The following is a 22,760-nucleotide window of genomic DNA, read 5'->3' on the forward strand; positions in this document are numbered from 1 at the left end:
ACCACAGGAGGCGAGAGGGCTCTTGTGTTTGGGTCCCACTTGTGGGTTTCTTCTTGTGGCTGTTGTGAGACCAGGATGCTGGACTAGAAGGGCCACGGGCCTGATCCAGCAGCCTCTCCTCATGTTCTTATTCAGGAACACAGGAAGCTGCGTTACCCTGAGTCAGACCACTGTTCCATTTGGCTCAGTGTTGTCAACACTGGCCGGCAGCAGCTCTCTAGGGCAGCGGTTCTCAACCTGTGGGTCCCCAGATAATTGTTGGACTACAACTCCCATCATCCCTGAGCTCTGGCTCTGCTAGCTAGGGGTGATGGGAGTTGTAGTTCAGCAACAGCTGGGGATCCACAGGTTGAGAAATGGATCTGGCCCAATCGCCTTCTCAATTCGGCCCGCAGACGGTCCATGAATCAGCATGTTTTTACATGAGTAGAAGGTGCCCTTTTATTTAAAATGCATCTCTGGGTTATTTGTGGGGCATAGGAATTCGTTCATTTATTTATTTTTCCAAAATATAGTCCGGCCCCCCACAAGGTCTGAGGGACAGTGGACCGGCCCCCTGCTGGAAAAGTTTGCTGACCCCTGGTCTACGGGACATTTACAGCCCCCCCTGAAGGTGCCATTGGGGATCAAACCTGGAAACGTCTGTATGCAAAGCTACAGCCAGTAGTATTCATTGTTACCTTCATTAGAATAATTTAAGTCAATGGTTTCCCATCCCTGAGCTCAGGAAGTTGTATGACAAGACTAGCTATGATGATGATGACAGGTCAGGAGAAGCTGGAGGAGCAGACAGTCTACAAAGTAAATGGATAAACGTTTATTGAATACATTGGGGGAAATTGTGTACACTTGAAAACGTTGGCAGCATTAAGATAAATTCAACAGTGTACGTAAGTTTTGATGTATGTAAGAATGGAATACTGAATGGTTTAGTTTCTGTAAAATATGCAGGGATTTATGATATGCAAAATGAACCATGGAGAAGTGTGCATGCACACGAAAGCTCATACCAAGAACTAATTTAGTTGGTCTTTAAGGTGCTACTGGAAGGAATTTTTTTTTGTTTTGACCATGGAAAGAGAGGAAGGGAAGTCATTGATATTTTAAGGATGTTTAAATGTGTATTTCAAATTGTAAAACAGAAAATTTAATTATATGTGTGTGTACCGTATTTTTCTGTGTATAACATATTCGCGGCTGCAACCAAAACCCCCCCTGCACTATCCGTGTATAAGACGACCCCTGATTTTTAATAATAATAATAATTTTTATGTATACCCCGCCCTCCCCAGCCAAGGCTGGGCTCAGGGCGGCTAACAAGCAATAATAAACACAAGTTGAATGAATACAACTTAAAAACAAGATTAAAATACAACATTAAAATATTGAAACATTCAAATGCAGCCGCATTTTTAACATTATTTTAGAGTAAACCTCGTCTTATACATGGAAAAGTACGGTATATGTATATGTATGTGTGTGTGTGTGTGTGTATATATATATATATATATATATATATATATGTGTGTGTGTGTGTGTGTTTGTGTGTGTGTGTGTGTGAGAGAGAGAGAGAGAGAGAGAGAGAGAGAGAGAGAGAGTAAATGGATAAAATGAACAAATTGAAGCAAAGAAAACACGGGTCATTTGAAAAGCAACAACCCATCAACCCTTCAGCTTTCTTGAAAGCAGTTGTGCTAAGGAGGCTGGTTCCTTAATTATTGCCAGCCTCGTGGCTCCTTCGAAAAACCATCCTCAAGTAACTGTCAATATTTGAGCAGCCAGTTGACCACTGTGCCAACCCTCGGACCAGGGAGCTAGAGGCGTGGGTTGCGGCGGGCCCAGTTCTTAGCAGCTCACGTGAACCTCTGTGTCTGTGTTACAAGGGGAGCAAAGTATGTCCCTTCCTTCCTTCCTCTTCTTCTTCTTCTTCCTCCTCCTCCTCCTCCTCGTCCTTCTCCTTCCAAAAGAAACGAAAGGTTCTTCCCGGTTGGGGCATCTCGGTTCTTCAACCTTGAGAGCAGAATAGCTGGTCAGTTGTCAATGTTTGACCAGGCAGGTGGCTGGCGTGCCAACCCTGAGTCGTAAGTACATTAGAGGAGCCCTGCAGGATCTGGCCAGAGGCTTCCAGAGCAGCTTATGTACCATCAAATAAAACCGGACAGTCCCTGCCTTCAGGCTTTATGATCTAAAAGAGTCGGCAAAGAAAGAAAACGGGAATGGGAGCAGAAGAGGGGGAAAGCCAAGGCAATTTCTTAAAGTAAAATTGTAGTTCTTACAATGAGTGGCTGGAACAGTAACAGTTCAGGGGCAGGAGGTCACTTTGGCGGAGCTGATGATACGAGCCCCGCTTCCTGTCTAGATATTCTAAGCATGGGAATTTTTGGCCCTCCAGAGGTTGCTGGACTACAACTCCCATCATCCCCAGAAAGTGTGATAGCCAGCAGCCAGGGATAATGGGGTTTGTTCAGCATCTTCCGGAGGGCCAAAAGTTCCCCGGCGCCTGTTCCGGACGCTGTTGTGACCAAAGCTCCATCACAGACACCCAAACATTGGCCATTGCAGCCAGGGGCTGATGGGTGTAAGAATTAAGAATGCTGGACTGTGATCTGATAGAGAGAGCAGGGTTCGAATTCCCACTCAGCCAGTAAGCTCACTGAGTGTGACTTTGGGCCAATCACTGACTCTCAGCCTAACCTACCTCACAGGGATGTTTTGATGATAAAATGGGAAGGGCGGGGGAGAGCTACCATAGCTGTCAACTTTCCCTTTTTTTGCGGGAAATTCCCGTATTCCAGCACTGTTTCCCGCTGCTTCCCGCTGCTATCCCGGATTGTTAGATATCCCGTAGACTGTCCCTGGGTCAGGTGAGGCTGCTGATCCCTTAATTTCAAATCTGAAAGTTGACAGCTATGAGAGCTACGTATGCCAGCTGGAGGTCCTTGGAGTAAAAGGTAGTATACAAAATAAAATAAAAATAAATGACATCTGGGCAGTGCCATCTTGGGGTAGGCTGCCCTAGAAGGCACTGCTCCCGGGCACTCTACAATTCTATTATTCTCTCTCCTGGGTTGCAGCTGTTTCTTTGTAAAAAATACTGACAAAGTAACCTGCCCCCCACTTTTTATCTTGTAGGAGTTTGCTGTTCCTGACTTCCGCCCTTCTCACTTGGAAGTCAGCCAGGCCACCCAGCTCCTGCAGCAGCAGCAGCAACAGCTTCGGAGGCGGCCCTCTTTGCTGTCTGAATATCACCCTGGCTCCGACAGGTAGGGCGCCCTCGATCTCTGACCTATTGTTACCTGATCATATCACCTTTCCCTATATGCGTCAACTCAACCGCTCCAATCTGCTGCACCAGTCCTGTTGCAGGTTTCCACATAATCCTTTTTCCAAAGTAAAAAAAAAATCTTAGATTGGTTAGATTGGTCTCAACTAGGGCCGGGGCCTTTTCAGTACTGGCTCCGACTTGGTGGAACGCTCTGTCACAAGAGACTAGGGCCCTGCGGGACTTGACATCTTTCCGCAGGGCCTGCAAGACAGAGCTGTTTGTTTGGACTCAGTCTGACCCTTATGTTTCCCTCCCCTTATGGTTTTGATCTATGGGCTACTTTTAAAATGAGGCTGCATTTTAAATTGCATTTTAACCTGCATTTTAAATTGGTTTCCCCCCCCCCCCATTATGTTTTTACTGTAATTTTACTTGTGTTAGCTGCCCTGAGCCTGGCTACGGCCAGGGAGGGCAGGGGATAAATAAAATGTATTATTATTATGATATAACTTAATAAAAGGAGCAGTAAGTAAAAACATGAGCTGTCGGTTCTTCCTCTCTGGGTTCACGGGGGCATTTGCGTTCATAATAGGGGATTTTATTTTGGAACCTCCCCTCTGGAACTGCTGATGGAAGGATGCTTAAACGCGCCGGATTAAAGGCTCTGCCATGTTTTTGAGCGTCAGCGATATTTCAGCAGAGACTGGGCGGCCCCTCGCCAGGGGTGTTGCCTCTGTGTCCAGCATTGCAGATCCCCAAATTGAGCAGGGGGTTGGACGCAGCGACCTCTTAATTTCCCTCCCGACTCTGCCATGCTGCGAAAACACCCCCGCCCACCCCAGATGTGCAAAAACGAGGCTGTGGTTTACTAAGTAAATTGGAACACTTTTTTGGACAGCTGGTGGGTATGCCATTGCACTTATTTCCTCTCCCTCTCAGGCCTCAGGAAAGAAGATCTGGCTACGAGGCCCAGTTCCACCCCGGCTCGTCGCAAGCTGATCACGATGCGCTGGATTCGAAGAGGCCACGCTTGGACCAGGTTTCCGACTCCCACTACCAGCGGGTCAGCGCTGCGACGGTCCTGCCGCTGTCCCACCAGCTGCAGGATGGGCTGCGTTCGTCAGACTTGAAGAAGGTAACGCCGGCTGGGAAGAGGCCGCCGCCAAGTCCTGCCTTTTTGCCCGGTTTGAGGCATCGGCTGTACAACGGTGCCTGGTGTCCTTTTGGACTGGTAGGGCCATTGTCAGGGAGCCCAACAGTAGGTGGCGCCAGAGCCAGTGACAAGTGGAGACAGCTCTAGGAAGCTCAGAGCTCCTCTGCCAAAGGAGTCTCACAGGAACATAGGAAGCTGTGTTACACCGAGTCAGACCATTGGTCCATTAATCTCAGTATTGTCTGCACTGACTGGCTGCAGCTTTCCAGTTTTTCATGGGGGGAGTCTTTTCTCAGGCCTACCTGGATATTGAACGTGGGGTTTTCTGCTCATGAGGCTGGGCTCTACTCCTGAGCAATGGCCCTTCCTTGCTAACTCACTGCTGTAGACTTGGGACACTGAAGGGCAGCGGTTGTGGCTCAGGGCTAGGGCCCTTCAGCTAGTGCAGTATTCAGCTTGCTCTCTGAAGCAAGACAGTTTGCACATATTACACCGATCCTGGCCCAACTGCAATCACTGCCAGTTAGCTTCCGGGTCCAATTTAAAGTGCTGCTTTTAACCTATAAAGCCTTAAACGGCTCAGGACTGCCATATTTCAGGGACTACCTCTATCTGTATGAACCGACCTGGACTCTGTGATCATCATCTGAGGCCTTTCTTTGTTTGCCTCCTCTGTGAGAAGTCTGAAGGGTGGCAATATGAGAACGGGGCCTTTTCTGCAGTGGCTCCCTGTTTGTGGAACGCTCTCCCCAGGGACCTTCGCCTGGCGCCTTCATTACATATTTTTAGGCACCAGGCAAAAGCATTCCTTTTTAACCAGGCTTTTGTTTGATTAATATTCTATGGCCTTCCAAATGTGTTTGTGGAAGGCCGGGGAGTTATTTTTATTATTTTAAAAAATGGTAACTATTTTTCTGTTTGTTTTTATCCCGTATTTTTATCTTGTAAACTACCCTGAGGATCTTCGGATGAAGGGCGGTATATAAATCTAACAAAACAAAACAAAAATATTTCTCCTTTCTCCCCAGGACTCAGCTTTTGGAGGCAAGCATGACGGGCCGCCATCGCCACTCTCAGGCCAGCCCTGCGGAGATGACCAGAATGCGTCTCCGTCCAAGCTGTCAAAGGAGGAGCTGATCCAGAGCATGGACCGGGTGGACCGGGAGATTGCCAAAGTGGAACAGCAGATCCTGAAGCTGAAGAAGAAGCAAGTGAGTTGCCGGAGCAGGGCACCCTTAGGCCTGCTGGATCAGGAATGTGTGTGTGGAAGTCTCTTGGCAGAGAAGAGATGGGATGGGGGGCAGGGAAGCCTTTGGCCGAGGATGAGGGGATGCTGCTGGTAGGTCAGGTAGGCTGCAGGTGGGTGGAGGCAGAGCAGGTGGGCAGGGGTGGAGTAGCAGAGGACGGGGCTGCCGTTCCTGTTGATGGGATCTGGCTGAATCAACAAAAGGTTGGTCAAACCAGGGATCTGGCTGTAGAGCAGGCGTGGCGAACATCTGTGAGCCTCTAGCTGTTGTGGTCCTCCAGATGTTCTTGGGCTCCAAACTTCCCATCAAGCTCCCAGGGATGATGGGAGTTGTAGTCTAGCAACATCTGGAGGGGACTGCAGGATAGCCACCCTGGAGCTAGCAGAAGGGTGTCTGTTTATTTGTCTTAGTTAATAATAATAATAATAATAATAATAATAATAATAATTTTTAATTTATACCCCACCCTTCCCGGTTCAGAAAACCGGGCTCAGGGCGGCTAACAACAAATTTAAAACACTTAATTGATACAACAAAAAACAGCATAAAATACAGTATAAAATGTAAATAACAATAAATACAGAATTCAAAAAACAATTTAGGGGGGAAATCCATCCAATAAGCATTAGATGATCACCAGGGCTAGCTGGCTAAGTTAGTCCTATTTGGGCCAGCGAGGAGGCCAGGGGAGAATTAGCTGTGGGATCCCAGAGCGGGTAATCTTCATAAAAAAGGGAAGGGGGAGGGAAGGAAGGGGAATAAAAGATCAGGATAAGTTTAAATTGAAAGCCAGGTGGAATAGCTCTGTCTTACAGGCCCTGCGGAAGGAGGTTAAATCCTGCAGGGCCCTGGTCTCATGGGACAGAGCACACCACCAGGTCGGAGCCATCACTGAGAAGGCCCTGGCCCTGGTGGAGGATAATCTGACTTCTTTAGGGCCTGGGACCTCTAAACTATGATTATTCATGGACCTTAAGGTCCTCTGTGGGGCAGACCAGGCGAGGTGGTCCCGTAAATAGACAGGCTTTGTATGCATTGTGATGCCACTTCGAGAGTCTTCCCAAGAGTTAAATGAAGTTTAATCATAATTGTATATTTATATGCCATTTAACTGTCGCAAACTGCAAGTGGTCTTTTGCAGAAAAGCAATATAAAAGTTTGATTAAAAAATACTGATAAAAAAGCAAACTTTAAATGGAACTCAACCTAAAAATTGTTTTAAAAGAAGTAATTTCAGCGTTGACAGTACTGTGCTAGATGGACCCGTGGTCTAATTCAGGATAAGGCAGCTTTCTGCGTTCCTCTCCCTGTTCTAACAGGAAATGCTAGAGAGTTTCCCAAACTTGTGTCTCCAGCTGTTGTTGTACCACAACTCCCATCATCCCTGCCCCCTGGTCCTGCTAGCTAGGGATGATGGGAGTTGTAGTCCAGCAGCAGCTGGAGACACAAGTTTGAGAAACACTAGCATATTCTTGTCCACACCAGGGGGTGGAGAATCTCTGTGGCTTTCCTGCTGCCGTTGGACCCCAATTCCCATCACCCCAGCCAGCGTGCCCCGGTTGGTGGTCAGGGACGGATGGGTGCTGGAGTCCCAACAACAGCAGGAGGTTCCACACTGGCGACAAGTGGAGTAGGCAAATCAAAGCATGGTGTACTGGTGATTGTTTCCTTCACCCCTGGTTTACCAAACCCACTTTTTCCTGGTGTAGACTTTTTAGTCTCCCTCTGCATGATTATTTTTAAGTTTCTTTTTTTTTTTTAAGTTCAAAAGCAAAAATACTCTGCAGCCTTGTGACTGGCACAGCCTGGTGGCTCTGCAGTCTCTTTGTGCTCGTTCCTACCTTTACAAATTTACACCTTGCAGCAAACTGTTGATTCAGAGGCTGGCTTTCCCTCCCTCTCTGGTGACTCATTCCCGGTGAGAGCAAGGACCTTGGTACAGATGGCTGATTCTCCCCCCCTCGCTTTTTTTGTCTCCTAGCAACAACTCGAGGAAGAATCTGCAAAGCCCCCTGAGCCGGAGAGACCTGTCTCCCCTCCCCCTGTGGAACAGAAGCACCGCAGCATCGTCCAGATTATTTATGATGAGAATCGGGTAACACTTGCTTCTCCCACCCCTCCTTTTCAAAGCCTCTTTTATATTTGATGCAGGGATTTCTACCGGGCACCAGTCCTTACTTGTGCCCGCGAGAGAGAGGATTCCCGTGTTTGCATGTTGTGATGAGCTGGGGTTGGTGACCTAGTGTGGTTTCATTTCGCATGCCAATTGATCGCACTTTCCCTGGGATGAGAGAATCCGGAAGCTGCCAGTTCCTATTAATGTCTGAACCCAGAAGTGAGGGTTGTTGCTGGTCTTTTTAGGCTCGTGGCTTGGATTTTTGAACAAGTGCCTTGAGCCCCACCCCCTCTGGCTCCACCTCTTCCCTCCCTCTGAGAGATGGAAAGAGAGAATGTGGGTGCAGAAACACACTTTGCTTTCCCAGAGCCTGGTCCAGTAGAATTAATCCGAACTTTTGAAAGCACGTAGAGCAGAAAGAGGAAGTGGGGAAAAGAGCCGCTCTTACAACTTCCTCTGTCAGCTCTATGTGCTTTTCAAGGGAGAGAAAGGCAAACCTTATAAATATAAGGAAGGGGTCTGTGAGTGGGGAGTGGCAATCCCTGGCTCCCTAACAAGCCAGGATCCCTAACAAACTGCGGTTTGTTGTTGGGCTATGTGGCACTCCTGCTTTCGCTAGGCTAGTGAGTTTCATGCTGCACCAGAGACTGCCTTGTTTTCTATGGCGAGAGCCAGTGTGGTGTAGTGGTTAAGAGCGATGGACACGTAATCTGGTGAACCAGGTTTGCTTCCCTGCTCCTCCACATGCAGCTGCTGGGTGACCTTGGGCCAGTCACACTTCTCTGAAGTCTCTCAGCCCCGCTCAACTCACAGAGTGTTTGTTGTGGGGGAGGAAGGGAAAGGAGAACGTTAGCTGCTTTGAGACTCCTTCGGGTAGTGAGAAAGCGGGTTATCAAGTCCAAACTCTTCTTCTTCTTCTATGGAACGAGGTTGTCTTCATGAGTTCCCAAGACTAAGTGCACCCTGTGTACGGTGGTACCTCGGGTTAAGAACTTAATTCGTTCTGGAAGTCTGTTCTTAACCTGAAGCACCACTTTAGCTAATGGTTGCCACGCCGCTACTGCGTGATTTCTGTTCTCATCCTGAAGCAAAGTTCTTAACCCGAGGGTACTATTTCTGGGTTAGCGGAGTTTATAACCTGAAGCGTCTGTAACCCGAGGTACCGCTGTATATAGCAGAAGTCATTTCTTTATTCCAAGTTCAGCTTTGCAAGAGCTTCCAGGGCAACATTTTGAAGCAAGCTTTAAGCTTTCATTTACAAAGCACGTGGCCAGAGTTCCACAAGTTTGGGGCTCGCTCAGAGCTGAATACAGTGGTACCTCGGGTTACAAACACCTCGGGTTACAAACCCTTCAGGTTACAAACTCCGCTAACCCAGAAGTTGTACCTTGGGTTGCAAACTTTGCCCCTGGATGAGAATGGAAATCGCGTGGCGGCGGTGTTAGGCCCCATTAGCGAAAGCGCACCTTAGGTTAAGAACGGTTTCGGGTTAAGAACGGACCTCTGGAATGAATTACATGTAACCCAAGGTACTTCTGTAAAAAGGTGTATTTGTTGGGACTTTCCCCTCCGTCAGTTCACTATAATAAGAATAATAGATAAATTTTGCTTTTAGGAAGATGCAGTCCTCCAGCTGTTGCTGGACTCCAGCTCCCATCAGCCCCTGCCAGCTCAGCCATTGGTCAGGGCTCTGGAAGGCTACATTTGCAGGGAGGGACACAGGTTCCTCACCCCTGGTATATTCCAGAGGCTTTTTAAGCACCGGTCAACCAGATCCTCCAGTGCCCAGCTCTTTTCTGGTATCTTTCCGAGCAAGGAAAGTGTGTGTTGTCATTCCAGGATATAGCGTAATCCTGTGGTTCCCTAACTTTTTGGGTGCACAACCCTCTTGGGTCCATAAACTGATCCCCATTGTCCCCTGCCCTGCCTCATAAAAAGCATTATTTAAATAGCAGTTTGTGTGACCCACTAAGGAACATAATAGCACAATAAAATTCAAAACAGTCACAATTAACTGCACATTGATTCAAAATCCAATTAGAACTATTTAGTTTAATTAATTCATCACAATTGGTATACTCAGTCCAGTGACACCAGCTTTTTAAAATCCGAGAGGCATTTAAACCTCAAGTACCCCATTGCCTCTTAGTGCCCCCCATGCAATCCCACCACCCCCTAGGGAGCTATGCTGCCCACTTTGGGATCCACTGGCGTAATCCATTCCACGTTTGTTAGTCACCTGAGGGGCAGGTGGGCCGTGAAGCCCCTTCCCCGGACCTTCCACCCAGCCACCTCTCTGACTGCTTTAATTGAGGATGCCCCCCCCCCCCGATCTTTTGAGCCCAGCCGTGGTAACTGTGCTCTGTGTCTGTTGCCAAACTCCTGCCTGATGCAACATGGTGGTGGCGACACTGAATGTACACAGGCCTGGCTGTAACGTGTGTGTGTGTGTGTGTGTGTGTGAGAGAGAGAGAGAGAGCTATCTCTATTCTCCCCGTTGTGTAAGCGAGAGCCATTTCCATGGAGAAGAATGCTGTCAAAGAGGAAGGCGAGGTCAGCGCGAATAACCTCCGTTTCAGCTGGAAAGTTCAGCTGGTCTTGGGGGAGGGATATTTTGGCCAGGACGCAAGGCCTTAAAATTCGGATCCCAAAGCTCTTTGGATCCCAAGCAAACCCCTGGGTCCAAGTTCAAGTATCCAAACATCCTCCTGGCCCTTCAGGCATGGTAGACCTTAATGTCTGTCTCCCCCTCCATCATCGTCATCAACGACAACAACAACATATTTTAGCACTGAAGCATTGAGGGGGAGCTTTGCATCTCGGTGGTGAAGAGCCAGGGTTGGGCAGGGGATAAAAGAAATAGGAAACACTTCCCCCACCAGGGCAGAAATGGAACTGGGTTTGGGATGGACAACCCTCCTTAGAAAATATTTTTGCACTCAGAATGTTGTGTGAAATGTTTCCTTAATATATGTGTGTGTTGTTTGTATAAATCTATATGTTTGTGTGTGTGTGTGTGTGTGTGTGTGTGTGTGTATTTTCTCTTAAGTGCCCCAGTGCTATGTCTTAGAATAAGGGACAGATAGAAGGAGGGAATATGTGTGTGTTTGTTTATAGACAGCTTTCTATATCCATTTAAACCTGTGTGGGTGCACATATCTTGTCTATCTATCCATAGAAACTTATCTGTGTGTAAACATAATCGATATCTATCAAAATCTGTGGGTGGGTGCCCACATCTATCTACCCATAGAGAACTCTCCGTGTAGACCTACCTTATCTGTTGAAACTGTGTATTTGCATACACATCTATCCATAGAAACCTCTTTCTGTGTGTAAGCCCATCTATTTATATTGAAACCTCTCTCTCTCTTTGTGTACACCTCTGCCTGTCCGTAGAAACCCCTGGTGTGTGTGTATACCATGGGTAGGCAAACTAAGGCCCGGGGGCCGGATCCGGCCCAATTGCAGACGGTGTGGGAATCAGCATGTTTTTATATAAGTAGAAGGTGTGCTTTTATTTAAAATGCATCTCTGGGCTATTTGTGGGGTATAGGAATTAATTCATTCCCCCCCTCAAAATATAGTCTGGCCCCCCACAAGGTCTGAGGGACAGTGGACTGGCCCCCTGCTGAAAAAGCTTGTAGACCCCTGTCCTAGAATCATGGAGTCCATACGGGAATTGAACCTGCAGCCTTGGAGCTAAACCAACTGAGCTCTCCCGGCATACTTCTGCTGAATCAGCCCATTGATCAGTATTGTCTAAACTGACTGGCAGGTGCTGTCCAGGATCTCAGGCCTTTTCCCAGTTTTGCCTGGCAATTGTGGGGACTGAACCTGGGACCTGACTCAGACCAAGGTGGCTTCTTGTGTTCCTGCTTCAACCCTTTATTCGGAACCATGAGGACTAGGATCTTACTTTGCTTTTATGGCATATATCTATATCCATTTATTGAAACATGTGTACATATCTCTGTCTACATACATGGGTGTATATATATATCAATTTGCTGATTTTCTGGGCCATCCGATGATGCCTTCCTCCCCCCCCCCCCCGGGTTTTGCAGAAAAAGGCCGAAGAAGCCCACAAGATCTTCGAAGGCCTCGGCCCCAAAGTCGAACTGGTGAGCAACCCTGTAATTTTTGTGGCCTTTCCATGTGTGTCTCTTTCTCAAACTTGCTTTTAGCTCTTCCAGCGCAGGAGTGGGGTGGGGATTCTCCCCACAGGTTCTTGGGCCCCGCTTCCTAATCATCATCATCATCATCATCATCATAATTTATTATTTATACCCCACCCATCTGGCTGGGTTTCCCCAGCCACTCTGGGTGGCTTCCAACAAAACACTAAAATACAATAATCAATTAGACATTAAAAGCTTCCCTAGACAGAGCTGCCTTCCGATGTCTTCTAAAAGTTTGGTAGTTATTTTTCTCTTTGACATCTGGTGGGAGGGCATTCCACAGGGCAGGTGCCACTACCGAGAAGGCCCTCTGCCTGGTTCCCTGTAGCTTTGCTTCTCGCAGTGAGGGAACCGCCAGAAGGCCCTCGGCACTGGACCTCAGTGTCCGGTAGAACGATGGAGGTTGAGACACTCCTTCAGGTATACTGGACCGAGGCCGTTTAGGACTTTCAAGGTCAGCACCAACACTTTGAATTGTGCTCGGAAATGTACTGGGAGCCAGTGTAGGTCTTTCAAGACCGGGGTTATATGGTCTCGGCAGCCGCTCCCAGTCACCAATCTAGCTGCCACATTTTGGATTAGTTGTAGTTTCCGGGTCACCTTCAAAGGTAGCCCCACATACAGCGCATTGCAGTAGTCCAAGCGAGAGATAGGCGAGACAGTCTGCGGGCAGATAGGGTCTCAGCCTACGTACCAGATGGAGCTGATAAACAGCTGCCCTGGACACAGAATTGACCTGCGCCTCCATGGACAGCTGTGAGTCCAGAATGACTCCCAGGTGAGTTGGGAGCTCTCCAGATCTGGGAGGGCACTAAGTGTCTTGGTGGGTCGTTAACTTCCTTTGAACTGGAATGCCCTGGCCCAGCTTTCTAGGGCGGGCGGGTGTTCCTGGCTGTGCTGGCTTTGTGCCTGCCGCACGTGCGTGGCAGTGCTTAAAGTGCCCTCTTAGTGAGGTTTGCTATTAAGCAAAAAAATCTTGCCCTGATGTATTCTGTGCTGTGGCTCTGGCTTTGCAAGGGGTTGGGCCAGACAACCCTTTAGACCCCACCCGACGCTACAGTTCCATGATTCCTTGTTCTTCTTACCTTTTTTTCTTTCCACCCCCTGCTCCGCAGCCACTCTACAACCAGCCGTCGGACACAAAGGTGTACCATGAAAACATCAAAACGTAAGTGCCTCGCATCACCACCAACATGATGGTTCCCCGGCCTGGATGGCTTTGAAAGACGCTTGGACTCTTGTATATGCAACTGAGAGATGGATAGTGAGAAGTCCTTTTTACTCATTTTTCTCTCTTTTTAAGAAATCTTTCTTGTTTCCTTTAATACAGTGGCACCTTGGTTCTCAAACTTAATCTGTTCCAGAAGTCTGTTCCAAAACCAAAGCGTTCCAAAACCAAGGCACGCTTTCTCATAGAAAGTCATGCAAAAATGGATTAATCCGTTCCAGACTTTTAAAAACAACCTCTAAAACAGCCATTTAACATGAATTTTACTGTCTAATGAGACCATGGATTCATAAACTGAAAGCAGTAAACAATGTACTGCAATCACATAATCAATCCATCAGTAGCTCCACACAGCCACAAAAACAAAACAAAAAAGCTCTGCAAAAACAAAAACACAAAATTAATAGCAAAAACAGACAGACCTCAGCGTAACACTCAAAATGGAGCACGTTTGGCTTCCAAAAAAAGTTCGCAAACCAGAACACTTACTTCCAGGTTTGCACTGTTTGGCTTCCAAGTTGTTTGAGTACCAAGGTGTTTGAGAACCAAGGTACCACTAAAAAATAATAATAATAATTAATAAATTTATTATTATTTGTTATTATTATTACCAGCTGCAATGGCTATGTTCTGCCTCTGAATATTTCCAGTTGCTGGAAAGGGCAGCGGGAGAGTGTGTTCAGGTCCTGCTGGCAGGCCACTTTGAGAACAGGATGCTAGACTAGATGTGCTACTGGCCTGATCCAGCTAGAGACAGGGTGTTTCTGAATCCTAGTTGCTAGGGACCGCAAATTGGGATGTCCCTCTTGCAGGCTTCCCATGGGAGGGTGTGCCTCTGGTTGGCCCCTGCGAAGACGGGATGCTGGACTCAGTGGGCCCCCTTTGGCCAGATCCAGCAGCCAAGCTCTCTTCTTATGCCTTTCATGCTCTTTTTTTGTTAGGAACCAAGTCATGAGAAAAAAACTGATCCTCTTTTTCAAGAGAAGGAATCACGCCAGGAAACAGAGGGTATGGATCTATTTATTTGTTTATTTTTTGTCCCCCTGTACATAATTTTTTGGGAGTGGTCGGTTAGCTTGTTGTTAGCACAGGCTGTCTTTTCCCTCCCCTTAAAACGCACCCCAAAACTCGCTGTCAGTTACGAGGATATTTGTTTTGGTGCTGAGAGTTGTCCTTTATACACAAAGCAGCACACGTCATTCACCTGCCTATACGTGGGCAAAGGTGGCAAATACCCAAACCTTACAGATGGCTCTCCTTTCTGGGCTCAGAACTCAGCACCCGAAGCCCCACAGGTAAGAGAAATGCCCTTAAATACGGAAGCTATTAAATTTGGGTGTGAATAAGCTAACTGTGACATTAAGACATACTAGCTCACTCGATGAAATAAAAAATGAATGGAATTTAGCTGTACTAGGATGCATCAAAAAGGGTGTGTTTTACATGAGAAGTGCCTACGAAACTACCAACCATTTGATTTTGTGTGTCCTTTGTTAAAAACGAAACAGAGCTCTGATTGAGCACCAGTGAAGCTGAAACTGGGCAAAATTAGGCGGCTTGGTGCATTTCTGGTTTGCACATAATGCTAAAGCGTGGATTATTAAACTATATTAAATCGTGACTTAGCATTATGTGAGAGCCCAGATAAGTACCTTAATTATGGTTTGTCAGCTTGTTTTAAGATTAATCATTAGCCAAGGATTTGTGTCTGGCTTATAAACTTTAGTTGGTATTAACCATAGCTTAGCATTACGTGCAAACTTGGACCTCCTCCTTAACCATGGTTAAGGAGCCATCACCAAATATACAGAGCCATGAGTGAACAGCGGCGAAAAATTCGAGCTGCTGTCAAGGATCACCTGTTCTGGCTGATGCTTTTAAGTATCCTGTGATGTGACAAACCCAGGTTTAAGTGATGGGCTCCAAGGTGCCTCAGCTTTAATGATGGTTTACGCTAACCATGGTTTAGCAGTATTTGTGAACCAGGTCTGTATGCCCTGCTGAAGCTGCCATCTTTTCAGTTTTGTGTCACGCAGTGGCATTCTAGCGTTGTGCGAGAGAGAGCTTTTTTTAATCCAGAAATGGGGGGGGGGGGCTGTGTGTGGAATTAACCAGGAGCAGAAAATCTGTCAGCGTTACGATCAGCTGATGGAAGCCTGGGAGAAGAAAGTGGACCGCATAGAGAACAACCCCCGCCGGAAGGCAAAGGAGAGCAAGACCCGCGAGTATTATGAGAAGCAGTTCCCCGAAATCCGGAAGCAGAGGGAGCAGCAGGAGCGGTTTCAGAGGTAAACGGGAGTTCTGGTCCAACTGGTCTGGAGGCCACCAGGCTGGCAAAGGCCGATCTGGTCCAGCCTTCTGATTTTCCCCAACAGCACCTGGGTGGTGCCTCCCGAGCGGGACATTGATCAGAGGGCCATATCACAGAGTGGTGCAGGAGAGGCAGTGTGGTGCAGTGGTTAGCGCATTGGGAGACCAGGGTTCAAATCCCACTACTCTGCCATGAAGCTCAGTTGGTGATCTTGGGCCAGTCACTCACTCTCCGCCCAACCTCCCCCACAGGCTCGTCGAGGACAAAATGAAGAGGAGAACCACATCCGCCACCTTCAGCTCCTCAGAGGAAAGGTGGGTTTCAATGAATGAAATAATGAATTCAGTTGGGGATTCCTTCTGCCTGTTTTGTGATTCCTCTCCTCCTCTCCCTTTTAAAAGCCACCTTAAAAGGAAGAGGCCACCCCACACATATCCTACGGTGGTGCAAACTTCACGCGTCAGTTTGGGGCTCTCTGAAATGGGCTCAGGCCTCCTTCCCCGGGCTGGATCAAAACGTTTTGTAGTTGCATCAACGTTGTGTTAGGATAGCCTTCTTTACCACCCTTGAGAGCAGCAGGCTGTCATAGGGGTTTCAAAATAGGCCACACAGCACATTCATCTCTGCCCTCCAAAATCTTGTCGCTGTTCCTTGTCCCTCCATTATCTGCCACCTGAGGCGGCTGCATTACTCTGCCTCATGATAGGGCCAGTCCTCTTGCTGCTGCTAAGGTGATCCCCAGTTCTCATCTTATTTATATGTAAAAGGTAAAGGGACCCCTGACCATTAGGTCCAGTCGTGAACGACTCTGGGGTTGCGGCGCTCATCTTGCTTTATTGGCCAAGGGAGCCGGCGTACAGCTTCCGGGTCATGTGGCCTGCATGACTAAGCCGCTTCTGGCGAACCAGAGCAGCGCACGGAAATGCTGTTTACCTTCCCGCCAGAGCGGTACCTATTTATCTACTTGCACTTGACGTGCTTTCAAACTGCTAGGTTGGCAGAAGCAGGGACCGAGCAACAGGAGCTTGCCCGTCGCGGGGATTCGAACCACTGACCTTCTGATCGGCAAGTCCTAGGCTCTGTGGTTTAACCCACAGCGCTACCCGCGTCCCCTATTTATATGTAGGAGAGAGCTAAAAAACAACAACCTTTTCCTCACATCTTTTGCCAAAGCTAGCATGCATTCTGTCCCGTCCGGCCCTGAAGAGGCTGGCTGACCACACCTCACCCTGCTATTGCCAATTGTTTTCCTGTTCTCAGAAAAGAGCTACTTTTTATCTTTTCATTTTGGTTTCCCTTTCTGTTGTTGTTGCACTCCCAGGGTGGGGCAGAGAGGGACCGGACTTTCGGCAACCATCGCCCGGAGCGAGCACGAAATCTCGGAGATAATTGACGGGCTCTCGGAACAGGAGGTGAGAACCGGGCTTCTTATTTATGTTAGAGCATTTTTACCCTGCTCTTCAACCGAAAAGGCTCCCAGAGCGGCTTACATACGATCAAGGAAAACAAGACAGTCCCCTGCCTGCCGAGACTTACAATCTGATAAAAAACCAAAACATGACACACATAGCATCTTTGAATTTGGAAGAGGGGAGGGTGCAGTCATCTTGTACTGAGTCCCTTGCCAGATATATTCTTACAAGCTCCATCCTCTTCTCTTTGTCAGGAGACCCCCTAGTCCCTTCCCAGAGCTATAATTGCCTTCACAGGGAACTCTGGGGATTGTAGCTCCGGGATGGGAATAGGTATACAGTGGTACCTCGGGTTAAGTACTTAATTCGTTCCGGAGGTCCGTTCTTAACCTGAAACTGTTCTTAACCTGAAGCACCACTTTAGCTAATAGGGCCTCCTGCTGCCACCGCACCACTGGAGCACAATTTCTGTTCTCATCCTGAAACAAAGCTCTTAACCTGAGGCACTATTTCTGGGTTAGTGGAGTCTGTAACTTGAAGCGTATGTAACCTGAAGCATATGTAACCCGAGGTACCACTGTACTAACAACTCTCAGCCTCCTTAACAAACTACACTTCCCAGGAGTCTTTGGGAGAAGCCTTGAATGATTAAAGTGATCTCGTAGTGTTTTAACTGTATGGGTGTGAATGTGCCCTTAGCTGGGCCTTTGGCCTGACCCAACTGGGCTCTTCTGAGGTAGGCTAGTCAGAGGGGGGCTTTGTGGGTCGAGACGGGTCTGGCCCAGACCAACGTAGCAAGCCTTATGGCTGGGACATTCTTACGTGTGTGAACATGGATTTGAATCCTGAAGTCCAGCGTGGTGCACACATCCCATAACCTGTGCTTTTTATAGCCTGATCTTACGCCATGTCCAGCACAGCCTGTTTTCTCTGTCCTAATGTGGATTTTCTTACAGCGTTGGCAAACCCCTTAAATCATCTGCAGCAAAGGGTAGCTTTTCATGAACAAGCACCACCATCTTCCCTATTTCTTCTTCTTCTTCTTCTTCTTCTTCTTCTTCTTCTTCTTCTTCTTCTTCTTCTTCTTCTTCTTCTTCTGTACTTGTAACTAAGGAAGTCCAAGATGTAACCGCAAGAGCTGACACCCCCTCCCCCCCTTTTTAAAAAACAATTTTGGCTCTGTCTTGGCTGACTTGGGGGGTCCATTACTTGTAAACAGAAACTTCACTATAAATTTTGTGTGTGTGTTTTTCCTTCTCCGGTCTTGCAGAATAACGAGAAACAAATGCGCCAGCTCTCGGTCATTCCTCCCATGATGTTTGACGCGGAACAGAGGCGGGTGAAGTTCATAAACATGAACGGGCTGATGGAGGACCCCATGAAAATCTACAAGGACCGGCAGTTCATGAACGTCTGGACAGACCACGAGAAGGAGATCTTTAAAGAAAAGTACTTTTATTTATTTTGTGTGGGGTTTTTTAAGGGTGTGCATTGCACAGTAGAAAAATTGGTTGCATGGCGACAAACTAGGGCCAGTAAAGGCAAGTGATGGTCTAATTCAGGAATGGGGAATCCGTGGCCCTCCCATGGACTACAGATCCCATCATCCTTGACCATTAGATGGGGCTAATGGGGCTTGGGAGTCCCAGCAACACCTGGAGGGATAAAGGTTCCCCTTCCGTGAACTGGAACATCACATGCTTTTACTTCCCCTCCATCACTTGCTCTCACTGCCCCTAGATACCTCCAGTATAACTCTGCCTCCTTTTAAATCAGGGATGGGCAACCTGTTCACCTCCAGGTGTTGCTGGACTACAGCTCCCATCATTCTTGATGGTTGGTAGGGTTGAACGGGGCAGATGGGAATTGTATATTATTAGGACCCCTGGACAGTTAAGCCCAGTCAAATTCGACTATGGGGTGCAGCGCTCATCTCCGCTTTTAGGCCGAGGGAGCTGGCGTTTGTCCGCAGACAGCTTTCTGGGTCATGTGTCCAGCATGACTAAACCGCTTCTGGCGCATGGAACACCATGATGAGTGCCAGAGTGCATGGAAACGCCATTTACCTTCCCACCGAAGCTGTGCCTGTTTATCTACTTGCACTGGTATGTTTTTGACCAGCTAGGTTGGCAGGAGCTGGGACAGAGCAACGGGAGTTCACCCCGTCACAGGGATTTGAACTGCCGAACTTGTGATCGGCAAGCCCAAGAGGCTCAGTGGTTTAGACCGCAGTGCCACCCACGTCCCTGAGTGTATATATTATTAGGTCAGCTTCAAACCAATGCTTTTGTAGCCTGGGTTGTTCTGAAGCTGGGAACGGTAATATCTACATATGGACACAATGGAAAAACTGGTTAATTATAAGACTTCTATTTTGTTGGCTCGCCCTGTGAAAGGTCTATTTGCGGGAGCAGTGGGTTCATCTCACGTAGAAGCTTATTCAGCTTAATGATTGACAAAACACAGATTGATAATAAATGCTCACAATTACTTTGGATTCAGCTGTCAGAGTTGTTTGTCTTCTGTGGTTGCCATGCAAGTGACGTATAGTCGTCAGGCTTGGTATTCAACCCTGAAATGCTCACCTTTCGTTAAAAAAACCAAAACAGAGGTCAGGTTTCTATTCCTGATGGATGATGAGAGTGTGAACTTTTAGGCCCTGCAGGTGATGTCTGGCAAAAGGAACGCAGAATGCTGCCTTATAATGATCCAGGCCATTAATCCATCCAGCTCAGTATTGTTTGCACTGTTTGGCAGCAGCTCTCTAGGGGTTCAGGCAAGGAAGCCTTTTCCCAGCCCTACCTGGAGATTAGGGATTGGGCCAGAGATCTTTGGCATGCCAAGGGGGTAGGCACAGCCCCTCAGTTTAAAGGGCCTTTCCCACAAGATTCGAGTCCTTGTGATTCTGAATTAGAGGGCTGATTTAATAGGAACCTACACAGCTGCCTTCTGCGAAGCCAGCCCATCAAGCTTAGTGTTGTCTGCACAGACCAGCAGTCTTTCACCTGGAGATGCCAGGACTCGAACCTGGGACTTTCTGCATGTGAAGCCAGGACTCTCCCACTGGGCTACGGCCCTTCCTCCAGTTAAATGCCAGAAGTTGACAGGGCGAACAAGCAGGGTTTCTTGAAACTGGGGCGGGGTGCTTTGGCTATTTTGAAGCCCTTCTTTTTAATATTTGAAGTTGCCTTTAACCAGGTTGCAAAAGGGGTCTAGCAAAATGTAGCCCTGGTAACTGTGATGGTTTTAATTTTGGATGGCAGAACATGAGGTTTTCTCTGTGTGTTTTCCTCCCCATCAGATTTGTCCAGCATCCTAAGAACTTTGGCCTAATTGCTTCCTACTTAGAAAGAAAGGTGAGATGCATTTTTGGTTTTTTTGTGATGGAATGTGCACTTAATTCTCAAGATGGCTTCTTAAGTGGTTTGCACTTGCAAACTATGCCTGATTAAAATTCTCTACAACAAATATTCACACAAGCACACTTTGACTAAAGGCACTTGCGGTGTGTAGTGTTATTTGTGACCCAGGCTAATGTAATTCCCTCACTTCTAAGCCCAGGTCTGCACAATTGACGGTGAGAGCATTTACATGGCGTATCCCACTGAGGGTCCGTAAGTTAAGCAAATCTTTCCATTTCAGAATGTTCCAGACTGTGTCTTGTATTATTATTTGACCAAGAAAAATGAGAACTACAAGGCCCTTGTGCGAAGGAACTACGGCAAGCGGCGGGGAAGGAACCAGGTGCGTTGCGTTGAGTGTTGCGACCCGCTCGTTTTCTCACGACTGAAAAAGGCAATTTTAAAATTATTATTATCTTACAAATATATATATATGTAATTTTCTATGCAACGTTTTGTGGGGCGCTGTTTTTAAAGAAGTTTCCCCCACCCCAAATGTACTGATGACTTGGGCAAAGGGTTTTTCCTTGGATTAAAACGGGAGACTTCACTGTTGTACCAAGAAAAAAGATCTCTCTCTCTCTCTCTCTCTCACACACACACACACACACTCACTCACACTCACACAGAGCGAGAGATGCCCTTGCCCTTCCTTCCTGTGGGTTCCCCAGGGGTGTCTGCTTGGTGTTTGTGTGTTTGTGTCAAAGGATACTGGACTTATGAGTCTTTGGTCCGGACCTAGCAGGACTCTCCTTATCTCGTTTTGGAGGCTAACCTCATCAACAACGGGATAGCCAAACTGAGCCTCTGTGTGCCAGGGCAGTCTACCTCCAATTACTGTATTTTTCGCTCTATAGGACGCACCGGACCATAGGACGCACCAGATCATAGGAGGGGGAGAACAGGGAATTTTTTTTTTCTTGTTCTCCCCCTCTAAAACAAGGTGTGTTCAAGGTGCATTCACCCAAAGCCTCCGGAGCGCAGCGGGAGTTCCCGCTGAGGCTTCAGGCGGCTACCTTGGAAGCCTGGAAAGCGAGAGGGGTCGGTGCACACTGACCCCTCTTGCTCTCCAGGCTTCAGTGAAGGCAACCCAAAGCCTCTGGAGCGCGGCGGGAGTTCCCTCTGGGCTCCGGAGGCTTCAGGTTCCTTTTGACCTGCTCTTTGGGGCTGGTGGGGGGAAGCGCTGCTTTCCCCCACCGCCAGCCTCAAAGATCCCTGAAGCCTTTGGAGCGCAGTGCAAGTTCCTGCTGTGCTCCAAAGGCTTCAGGCTTCGGGGACAGCCTTTGGAGCCTCCGCAGGGCAGCGGGGTGCAGGCACCCCGCTGCCCTGCATAGGCTTTGCGCAGCCATCCCCAAGCTAGAACAGCACTCCGTCTCCCTGTTCTGGCTTTGGTCTTAGCCGCGCAGCCTGCATTCGCTCTAGAGGACGCACACATATTTCCCCTTAATTTTTGGAGGGGAAAAAGTGCGTCCTTAGAGTGAAAAATACGGTACCAAATGACGAGTGCAGCAGCACCACGGGGCTGTCGGTCTCCTTGCCCTGCTTGGGGGCTTCGTGGAGGCATCTGATGGGCCAATGTGAGAACAGAATGCAGGACTAGACGGGCCGGTGGCCTGATCTAGCCGTAGGGCTCTTAAGTTCTGACACGCACAGACTCGCTCACCCCTCTTATATTCTTACAAACATACACACTTCTTCTTGTAAGTACCAGGCATGGCCCAGTAAATTCTCCCTCCTGTTCCTTCTTTCCCCCAACCATTTGGGACCTGGGAATCTTCTGGAATCCCCCTCTGCTTATCTGATGTGACGCAGGCTGGAACACAGAGTCCCAGTAATTCTCTCCCCCCCCCCCCCTTGGGATGATGTTTCTGCTTGTACATTGGCGGCGAAAACAAGGAGTCAATGGATCTGACCCGTTAACTTTCCAAGGAACATTTTCTGGCCAGCCTTTCCCCAATCTGATTTCCCTCCGACTCTTTTAGGGACAAACTAAACAGGGACATAGGAAATGGCCGTGTACAAGTCGAGTTCACAGTGACCAGCAGAGGCTCTCTGCAGTTTCAGGCAGTTCGTAGAGCGTGAGACTCTTAATCAGGGTTGTGAATTCGATACTCACATTGGGGCAAAAAGTTGCGTGTCAAGACCCCGCAACCACCCCCTCATAAAGAATTAAGACACCAGGACACAGATATTATGTTAATGTTATTGGGCAAATTTTGGCCACAACTTTATTGATTACAGACTGTGAGCAGTATTGGCTTAGGCATTGAATGGACCCGACTATATCTGACTCCTGCCCGCTGCGCAGGAAGTCTGGTAAGGGTAAATCGCCAGAAGGGGGAGTCCCGTTGATGTAGACCAACTCAAGCTCCTCCAGATGTTCCCGTCAGGGTTGTGTCATGGCCGGAGGCGCATGTGGAAGATCAGTGATCGCTCATCAGCTTCA

General features: G+C 48.0%; 1 protein-coding gene across 6 annotated transcripts in view; it reads left to right on the top strand.

Moving 5' to 3' along the window:
* NCOR1 (nuclear receptor corepressor 1) overlaps positions 1-22,760 on the top strand; it is a 105,939-nt gene that overhangs the window by 20,342 nt on the left and 62,837 nt on the right. For 4 of the 6 annotated variants that reach the window (XM_083714945.1, XM_083714946.1, XM_083714949.1 and 1 more), the window contains exons 3-15: positions 3,133-3,263; positions 4,205-4,400; positions 5,447-5,629; positions 7,647-7,760; positions 11,849-11,905; positions 13,078-13,130; positions 14,132-14,198; positions 15,306-15,478; positions 15,753-15,815; positions 16,823-16,913; positions 18,184-18,362; positions 20,215-20,269; positions 20,556-20,708. In XM_083714945.1, the coding sequence (XP_083571071.1) occupies positions 3,133-3,263; positions 4,205-4,400; positions 5,447-5,629; positions 7,647-7,760; positions 11,849-11,905; positions 13,078-13,130; positions 14,132-14,198; positions 15,306-15,478; positions 15,753-15,815; positions 16,823-16,913; positions 18,184-18,362; positions 20,215-20,269; positions 20,556-20,708 (1,515 nt within the window). The remainder of the gene's footprint in view (positions 1-3,132; positions 3,264-4,204; positions 4,401-5,446; positions 5,630-7,646; positions 7,761-11,848; positions 11,906-13,077; positions 13,131-14,131; positions 14,199-15,305; positions 15,479-15,752; positions 15,816-16,822; positions 16,914-18,183; positions 18,363-20,214; positions 20,270-20,555; positions 20,709-22,760) is intronic. The other 2 variants (XM_083714947.1, XM_083714948.1) reach the window with 1 other exon arrangement.

The sequence above is a fragment of the Podarcis gaigeae genome (genome assembly GCF_964106915.1).
Source record: "Podarcis gaigeae genome assembly, chromosome: 15".
NCBI classification, from domain to species: domain Eukaryota; kingdom Metazoa; phylum Chordata; class Lepidosauria; order Squamata; family Lacertidae; genus Podarcis; species Podarcis gaigeae.